Source organism: Dipodomys ordii, unplaced genomic scaffold (assembly GCF_000151885.1).
Source record: "Dipodomys ordii isolate 6190 unplaced genomic scaffold, Dord_2.0 Scaffold22, whole genome shotgun sequence".
Lineage (NCBI taxonomy): Eukaryota > Metazoa > Chordata > Mammalia > Rodentia > Heteromyidae > Dipodomys > Dipodomys ordii.
In genome coordinates, this window is record NW_012267238.1 from 14,658,608 (window position 1) to 14,668,634 (window position 10,027).

General features: G+C 42.5%; 1 protein-coding gene across 2 annotated transcripts in view; it reads left to right on the forward strand.

The window, feature by feature from the left end:
• Ccdc81 (coiled-coil domain containing 81) overlaps window positions 1-10,027 on the forward strand; it is a 50,481-nt gene that overhangs the window by 6,553 nt on the left and 33,901 nt on the right. For both annotated transcript variants that reach the window (XM_013014051.1, XM_013014052.1), the window contains exons 3-4: window positions 3,383-3,536; window positions 6,799-7,055. In XM_013014051.1, the coding sequence (XP_012869505.1) occupies window positions 3,383-3,536; window positions 6,799-7,055 (411 nt within the window). The remainder of the gene's footprint in view (window positions 1-3,382; window positions 3,537-6,798; window positions 7,056-10,027) is intronic.

The following is a 10,027-nucleotide window of genomic DNA, read 5'->3' on the forward strand; positions in this document are numbered from 1 at the left end:
TTTTTTTTTTTTCAGGTAAGGGGTAGGTTTATTTAGTAGACCTGCTGGAACCAGGCAAGGTTGGCACTCCACGTGGCTGGCAAAAGAGAGAGGAAAGATAGCGTCTGAGAAAGGTGGGAAAGAGAGAGCTAGGAAAGAGAAGAGAGCTGGGAAAGAGAAGAGAAGGAAAGAGCTGAGAAAGAGCTAGAAAAGAACAGAGAGAGAAAGTCTGGGCCTGGGCTAGGCCTTATCTAGGGTATGGGTGGAGAAAGGTGTGGCCACATCAAATTCAGATGTGACCTCAGCGGATGCAGATGTGACCTCTTCCAGATGTCAGTTGCCTAGGTAACGCAGGTACTAGGTGGAGACTTTGCTGTGAGGAGGATGGAGTCTGCTAGCCATCCAGGAGCGGACCTTACATTGCAGCCTTTTAATAATCATGAAATAGGGCACGGATTCTCTCTGGCTACTTTCTGCTGACAAGGGGCATCGACAATAGGGGTAAAAGGCTGGAATTTGGTCCCCTCCCAGGGAAGGCAGTGAGCAGCAGCTGTCCCTTGGTGGCATGAGTCCTTAGATGAAGTCTGGAGAAGTCTTATGAGCATTGAGGGGCTGGAAAAAAAATACTAGAGAGCAAATAAATGGCAAGAGGAAGGACTTGGGGCTGCAAATGTTGGTAGAAATGTCCCTAGCTACTTCTGACATCTGGCAACTAGGTAGAGAAGTCAGGTGACAAAGGCAACAATATAAATTCCTGTTGTTAATAAGTAGACAGGTATAGACATTGGATGGGCAAGCTACTTACTTCTACTGACCTTCTGGCTCTGGTTAATTTTGAGAGGGCAGCCACAAAATAGCTGATGTGACATCATCTCCTCTTACTCCTCTCCATGTTCTCTTGTTCCCCAGACTGGCTGAGTCTAGGTGCTCATTGCTGGGATGGCTTGTCCCAGTTAGTATTCAAGGAGGTTTGAACTCAAGGCTTGGGCACTGTCCCTGAGCACTTCTGCTCAAGGCCAGCACTGAAACACTTTGAGTTATAGTACCACTTGCAGAGTTTGGCTGGTTAGAGATAAGAGTCTTGAGCCATGTTTCCAGCCTGGCTCTTTGCAGGTTAGTTGGGAGATGGGGTCTTAGGGATTTTTCAGCCAGGGTTGGCTTTGAACTGAAATCTTTGCCACAAAAGTCCTTTATTATTTCCAATTAAAGCAACAAGGAGATCAAATAGAATAAGTAGAGCTTACCTGGTCCTTATCAAGAATTGCCAAAAAAAAAAAAAGAATTGCCAACAAATATTCTGAAATGACAAAACTCATTAGATGTGATGAGAATTTTAGCACAGATATGCCCAATATTTTAGAACCACATAGTCAGTAGTAGAATACACAACACAAAACAAAAAAGGCAAAACCCAAAACCTAAAATTTTTGACAACAATGTGTAGACATCTTTGCTAACAAAGCGTATCAGATGGTTGGGCCTCAGTTGCCAGGGCCTGTGAAAAGAGCAACTTGTTAGCAAGGCACCTTAGAACAGATGGGTGGAGTAGTAAGCTTGGTGGAAGGTTAAGGGTCAGATGGGGCCAAACCCTTAACCCACCATGTGGCCAAGATGGCAAATTCAAGATGGCGAATTTCTGAAAAAATGCAAAGAAGCCTTGAACATAGATCAAGCCTACATTGGCTAGCATTTGAGAGGGAACCTAGAGGGGGATCCCTGGGACCCAGCCTGTGTCACGCTTTTCAAGGCACAAGTCAAAAAGTTGTAGAAAAAAAGGATAGAAAGTTGGACATGAATGGCAGAGAGAGAGCAAAGAGAACCTAAAATTAACCAGACTTCTGACCATTTACCATTGCAGTAGCAAAAACTGTGTACATCTGACAATGGCATAAAATTAGGCTCTCTGGCTTTCCAGGGAGCGCAGGAGGCATTGCAAAGGGGTTTCATGGCTCAGGCGTGATTCGCAGCACCCCATTAAATGAGTAGGAGAGTCAGTCTGGTGAGTGAAGGAGAGCTGACCAGGCAGAAGTGGCATCCCGACTTCCCCCAGAGCCCTCTGGGTGGCCAAGCCCCCAAAACCAAGCATCCTCAGTTTCGGAGGTGACCGGCCTTTCAGCTAAAGGCTGTAGGAGCTCTCTGGTGTGGCGCCACGTCTGGACAGAGACTGAGTGACAGAGAACGGTAGAAAGTAGTTTCACTCACCAGAGTAGAGAAGTGTGTGGACGTGGACGTGAAGGCCAGCCATGGTATCTATGCACTGTGCATACTTTGAATTTTAAAGGCAAAATTCGAGAGGTTGAGCCCAGTCATGCGCAGGTGACCAATGGGATTGTAACACACACAAAGCATTGTACAGTCATACCAGACCCCACGCAGGTGGCCAATGAGGTTACAGTTCATCTCATAATGGGTGTTTAAACCAGCCTATCACTTTGGTTTAAAATGGCATGCAAATTTATCTAGCAAAATGCCGGGTTTACATTTTGGCGGGCAAAAGGCAGGTTTTTTTCTCATAAGCAGGTGGTGGAGCAAGTTGAGCAAGATTATTTGCTTTACTGGTCAGCCTTTGTCAAAACCATAAGAGTGTGGGTTAGGTTGTTAGGGGAGTGGGGATCAGATGTATCCTCCATTCTGGGAATTTAGCTCACCCGGATCTGGAGGAGGTTACATTGTCCAAGGGTTACCGTCACCAAGTGAGTCAAGATAGAATCCAGAAGCCTACAGGTTGAATCAGAGTTTACACTGAGGTTATGCTAGTTTAAATCTCCATGTTTTTGGGCCCCGTTTCCCATTACAGTAGCCACCTTCCACTCTTCCTTTCCTTCCCTTGCATGCTTTCTTGAGTCTTGGAAGCAATCTGAATTTGTAACCTTTGATATAGGATAATGCTATCTCTATGGCATCATACATGATAACGGAAACAAATTTTGAGGGAAAACAACATTTGTTTCTACCCATCAGCCAAGCTCACTACCTTGTAGAACCACACATTGTGGGTGCTAGGTTGTCTGATATGGAGAGAAAAGGAGAATAAGAGAACAAAGATTCTTATGCTCCCTTCTATAACATATGATTAAAATTGAAAATATACAATTTAGGACAAATCTAATTTTAGATTAGATAGAAGAAACTATAATATTCATGGAAGTTCCGCATAGCCTTGTAATTGTGAAAATGTAGTATCTGATATCTGCAAAGCATCATGGGTCTTCCTCTTACATTTTTAAACCAAATTTATTTGAAGTATATAATAATAAACTTTTACAGCCAAGAAGGGTTTTAGAGGTCATTTTAAGGCCCAAGCTTAAATTCTCTTCACTTCTCTTTTTGATAGCAGAATTAAGATTATTTTTTTCTTCATCCTTTCATTGAATTGTGTTTGTTGCTTTTATTCTCCTGATAGGGGGTTCAGATTTTTGGACTTGGAATTTTCACTTTCACAAGACAAAAGCTTGAGATGGGAAATAAGATAATTGTGCTCCAGAGGCCTGTGTTTATCATGGCAGAGAAGTTACTACAGTTGCATGGACTCAAACAGAACAAAGTGTATTCACCTGGTAAGTCATCTTAATGTTGGAGGCCTTGCCAGATCACTGGCCTAGGGAGACAAATGAACATGACCCAACTTGGCTTTTGTGTCTGGTTTGAGGGACTTAGATTTCATGTCGTACCTTCTACAAGGGAGGGTCAAGGTGGGAAACCATAGTCTCCACACAATGGTTTTAAAGCAGAAGGAAAAGATTTGATGCTCAGAGAAACTAAGTCTATAAAAGTCATGCCACAGAGTTGTATAGACTCTCACTCATATTCCAGATTCTATGAAGTTAAAAGTGGTTATAAAGAAGTATTTATTTAGGGATTGTGGTTTGACTGTATAAATAAACTAAACATGCTTCTATCATATAAATAAATACATATATAAGATGTTGTTTTGTTTACTTTAGAAAATCAAAATATTCAGAAAATTACACAAACAATACATGCTTGATATTGAAAAAAAAATCCAGAAAATACAAATGTATGTTGAATAAGAAGTCGAAACTGGGTGCTGGAGACTTACATCTGTAATCTTGGCTACTTAGGAGGCTAAGATATGAGGACTATAACTTGAAGCCAGCATAGGCAGTTAAGACCATGAGATACTTATCTCTGATGAATCATCAAGAGGCGAGAAGTAGAGCTATGGCTAAAGTGGTAGAATGACAATACTGAGTGAAAAAGATAAGGGCTAGTGTCCAGGCCTTGAATTCAAGCCCCTGTACAAGTACGTGCGCGCGCGTGCGCGCACACACACACACACACACACACACACAGAAGTTCACACACACACACACAGAAGTTGACACACACACACACACACACACACACACACACACAGAAGTTGAAGCCCTGATGGCTCCAAGAGGTAGCTGTTGTCAAAATTTTGGTGTATATTCTTCTAGAGTCTCCTAAACATTTTTTTTCTGGTACCTGAGTTTGAATTTGGGATTTCATTGCTTGCTTGGATGATGTTCTACTACTTGAGCCAAGCCTCCAGCCTGATTCTTTGCTGGCTATTTTGTAGATGGTCTGGCTTTGAACCAGTTTAGATCCTTTCTGGATCTCAGCTTCCTGAGTAGCTAGGATTTACAGGTGAGAGCCATTGGTGCCCAACAAACCCTACACTCTTAGAATTTTTTTTTCAGGCAGGAAAATAAGTTTATTTACCGAACTGCTACCCCAGCCATGCATGGTGGAGAAGCATAGCTAAAAAGGGAAGGGGGGGGGGAACCCAGGGAGGGGGGAACCCATCTCTGGGCCAGGACTTATCTAGGCCAGGGACAGGAAGAGGTGTGGCCAAGTGGGGGAAAGGTGTGGCCACACTGGATCTGGATATCACCTCAGGCTCTGGGACCCTCCTAAGGTCAGATGGGAGGCATATGACCAGAGTTGGCCCAGGATGTGACCTAGTAGGAGGAGAAGGTGACTGCTTCCAGGTCTGCCAGTTACCTAGGTAAGAGATACTGGGTGGAAACTTAGCCAAGAGGGAGGGAGGTGTCCATGTGCAGACCTTACATTCCAGCCTCTTGATAATTATGAAAAAGGGCAAAGATTCTCTCTGGCTATTTCCTGCTGGCCAGGGGCATCAACAGTAGGGGTAAAAGGCTGAGATGTGGTCCCCTCTGGGAGAAGGCAGCAGGCAGCAGCTGTCACTTAGGTGTTGAGTCATTAGATGAAGTCTGGAGGAGGCAAGTCTCTTGGATGAAGTCTGGAGAAGTCTCATGAGGCATTGAGAGACAGAGTAGAGAAGTGGTGTGGACGTGGATAAGAAGGCCAGCGATGGTATTGGTGAAAAATCTTGCAGTTCGGTTCGCAGAAAAGGGGTTAGGAAATTCTAACATTTCCAACTCAAAAACCCCATCTGAGTCACGGCACCATATGTAAGGTATATTAAATAAGTAGGTTTCATTAGGTAGCCGATGAAGAAAACACTCGATATTCAGGCAGGAAAAGAGGTTTATTTACCAAACTGCTGCCCCAACCATGCATGGTGGAGAAGCATGGCTAAAAAGGAAGGGGCGGGGGGGGGCTAGAATTTTTATTTATATTTATTTACCTAAAAAAAGAGGTTGTCTTTTTGGATCTTATTATCTTTCTTATGTGTGTGTGTGTGTGTGTATGTGTGTGTGTGTGTGTGTGTGTGTGTGTGTGCGTGCGTGCTGGTACTGGAGCTTGAACTAAGGGGCTTGTGTTGTTCTTAGATTTTTTTTTTTTCTCTTAAGAACAGAGCTCTGCCATTTGAGCTATACCGCTACTTCAAACCTTTTGCTGGTTAATTGACTTCATACTACAATCTTCAGATCTCAGCCTCCTGAGTAGCTACGATTATAGACATGAGCCACTGGTGCCTGCTGACTTTATGATCTTGATCTTCTCTGCTACTTACCCTTTTCCTAACTTGTGGATCTTGTGTGGCTCCTGTATTAGTTCTAGCTAAACTGACCTTGTGCTTTCTTCATACTAGAAATGATCTTGTCCCTTTGCAATGTCCTTTATAGGTTTATTAAAGAAGAAAAGCTTCCTACAAGTCACTCATATGATCCCCTTATGTAAGATCAACTCAATTAGAATAACGTCTACTGACATGACTGTTGTTTAAAATATTTAACATGGTTTAAAATTATATATGTTTATTGTATTATGATATAATGGTCTAAAATGATACAATATGCAAATATTGCAAGAGCATTTTCTAAAAAATAAGGGGATAGAAATTTTCAGAAAATCTTTGGTGAATAGAAGCAATTAGTTATTTCTGTTTAAAGTTTGTGTACAGTGTTGTTTGGAAAGGTAATTATTTACCAGGCACTAGTGATACATGCTTGTAATTCTAGATCCTCAGGAGGCAGAGATCTGAGGATTGCATTTCAAAGCCAGCCCAGGCAGGAAAGTCCATGAGACTCTTATCTCCAATTTTCCACCAAAAGGCAAAGAGTGGAGCTATGGCTGAAATGGTAGAGCCCTAGCCTTGAGTAAAAAAGTCAAGGACAGTGCCCAGGGCCTGAGTCCAAGCCCCAGTACTGGTGCGTGTGCATACACACACACACACACACACACACACACGGTAATTATTTTTATTCTGAGCATAAACCATTGTTGTACTTTTAGGGAAAATTGTACTGCTTAGTATGTGTTAAAATCCTTACCTGTCTGTAGTAATCGTATTCCATTAAGGACAACTAAAGGCTTCACAAAGACGGTTTTGGAGTAGTAAGAATTAGGTCCTTATTGGAGTCGCCATGTCCTCTTCTCCACCTCAACTATCTATTTCTTCTCTAGGTGACATTCCAGTGGTTCCACTTAATTTTGTTATGATCTCTCTGGAGTGTCCATTCACCAGGGACACGGTGGAAGGGTGTGTTAAGGAGACATTGCTTTTCCTCTCACGATCCATTTCCACTAAGCAGACTGTGGAGTTCACATTCAAGGGGATTGGGGTGCTCATGATCAAGAATAGCAAGGTGAAGATGAAATTTTCTAAGGACTTCCTGTGTACGATGGATGGGAGTGGGACTTTGACGAAAGCCCTAGCAAATGTAAGTTAATTTCTTTTTCTTCTCCAAACTTCCATTATAATCATGGCACCAAATCATATAGGCTGTCATTCAAAAAACTCAGGGGTGACATGATGCATTGTGCTCATAAAATGACAACTCCTTAAAGAAAATTGTACAACTATTTAAAGATAATTTTTACAAAATAGTCAAAAATAAAAATTCAAGCAACCCAAGCACTGATAGTTCACACCTCTAATCTTAGCTGCTCAGGAGGTTGAGATTTTAGGATTGAGGTTTGAAGCCATCCCTGCCTTAAACCCCAGGGCTGTCATGCATTTGTTGTAGTCCTCAATTAGATGTCCACAGTGCTCTGAGTTGAAGTCCAAGTAATGTGGCATGACACAAAAGGAAAAGAAAGGAAAACAAAAGAAAGAAGAAAGGAAGGAAGAAAAACTCAGGTTGACATGTTTAGTTGACATTTTCCTCGCATGTATGGAGATGTCTGTTATGTATGATTAAGTCCTGGACAGAAAGATGAAGAGGGTAAAGGATAAGGTTTTGAGTTGATGTCAATCAAAGAATGTAAAAAGTAATGGAGACCTACAATTTTGGACATTTTTGTGTGTGTGCTGGTATTGGGAACTGAACTCAGAGCCTTGGCTTTTTGGTTTCTTTTTTGCTCAAGAATGATGCTTTACCACTTGAACCACACTTTCTCTTCTGGCTTTTTCACAGTTATTGGAGATAAAGGTCTTATAGACTTTTCCTGTTTGAACTGTTCATTTAAATGCAAACATTAAAAAAATTGCTAATTTGTTCATCTCACAATATTTGTTACAAATATTGTTACCATAAAGCTTACCAAATAACTTCCAGAATGTAATCATTTTTATTCTTCAGAGATTATTTTTTCACAGAATGGGCCATCATAATTTCCTATCTTTTTTTTTTTTTTTTGGTCATGGGGCTTGGACTCTGGGTCTGAGCGCTGTCCCTCAGCTCTTCAGCTCAAGGTGATCGCTATACCATTTGAGCCACAACACCACTTCCCGTTTTCTGGTGGATTATTGGAGATACGAGTTTCATGGCTTTTCCTGCCTGGTCTGGCTTTGGACGGCAATCCTAAAATTTCAGCTACCTGAGTAGCTAGGATTACAGGCGTGAGCCACTGGTGCTCAGCTTCATCACTTCCTGTCTTAAATCCCAGGGCTCTCTTGCATTTCCCATGGGCTTCATTAGATGTCCTCAGTGCTCTTCTCAGTGACATATGCCTCACAGGTCCTCTTGGCAGGTATAGCAGTGCTTAAGTGGCTTCTTTTCTAATGATTCAAATGGATAGAGCTCCTAGATTTGGGGAGGTTTTTACTATGTTTCTCAGGCTGGTCTTAAATTCATGGGCTTAAGTGATTCTCCTACCTTAATCTCTTGAATAGCTGACACTACAGGTATGTGTCATCATACCTGGCAAAACCATAATTTTTAAGAAAAAATTTTTTTTTTGTCATGGGGCTTGAACTCTGGGCCTTGTTGCTATGCCTGAGCTCTTCAGTTCAAGGCCAGCACTCTACCATTTGAGCCACAGTGCCACTTCTGGTTTTCTGGTGGTTAATTGACGATAAGAGTCAAATGGACATTCCTGCCCTGGCTGGCTTTGAATCATGATCCTCAGATCTCAGCCTCCTGAGTAGCTAGGATTACAGCTGTGAGCCACTGGCGACAGGCAAGAAATGTTTTTCAAAAGAACTACTCCTGAGAAAGTATTTTATAAAGAATAAAAAAGTGTTTGGAGGGGCTGGGAAGGTGGCTCAGTGGTAGAGCGCTTGCCTTGCATGCCTGAGGCCCTGGGTTCAATTCCTCAGCTACCACATAAGCAAAAAGAAAAAAGCTGGAAGTGGCGCTGTGGCTCAAGTGGTAGAGCGCTAGCCTTGAGCTGAAGAGCTGAGGGACAGCACCCAGGCCCAGAGTTCAGGCCCCACGACCGGACCCAAAAAAAAAAAAAAAGTGTTTGGAGGCCAAAGCAGATTGAGAACCATCTATCAGTCATTACAAGCAGAGGCTCGGGACCGTCAGTTAAGGAGCTGAGAGGTCTGGCTATAAAGATATTAATGATACTCATAAAGATATTAATGATACTCATTAATATCTCATTCACTTTATAAATGCCAATGTGATGGGAGTGATAGTTTTATTCCTAAACACCCTGTGACTTAAACCTGTCTTGTTGAATTGTCTTATTAGGATTTTTTTTTTTTTTTGCAGTCCTGGTGCTTGAATTTAGGTCCTGGGTACTGTCCTTAAGTTTTTTTTTTTTTTTTTGTTTTTTTTTTTTTTGGTCGGTTGTGGGACCTGAACTCTGGGCCTGGGCACTGTCCCCCAGCTCTTCAGCTGTAGATCAAGGCTCTACCACTTGAGCCTCAGCCCCACTTCTGGCTTTTTCTGCTTATGTCGTGCTGAGGAATCAAACCCAGGGCCTCATACATGCAAGGCAAGCTCTCTACCACTGAGCCACCTTCCCAGCTCCTGTCCTTAAGTTTCTTTTGCTCAAATCTAGCCCTCTATCATTTGAGCCATAGCACCATTTCCAGCTTTTTCTGAGTGGCTTGTTGGAAATAAGAGTCTCATGGACTTTCCTGCCTGGGCTGACTTCAGACCACAATGCTCAGATCTCAGCCTCCTGAGTAGCTAGTATTATAGGTGTGAGCACCAGCACTTGGCTAATTTTTTCTTCCATTACTAGGATTTGAACTTTTGGGACTCAAGCTTGTTCAACTCGTTTACTTGGCTAGTGCTCTGCCATTTGAGTCACATCTCCAGTCCAACATTTTGTTCATTTTGCTGGCACTTTTGGTGACAAAGTTTCCTGGACTGATTCAACTTTAATCCTCCAAATCTAGCCTTCTGAGTAGCTAGGATTGTAGGCAAGAACCACTGATTCTCAGCATACTTTCTTCCTCCTCCTCCTCCTCCTCCTCCTCTTCCTTCTCCTCCTCCTCCTCCTCCTTCTCCTCCTC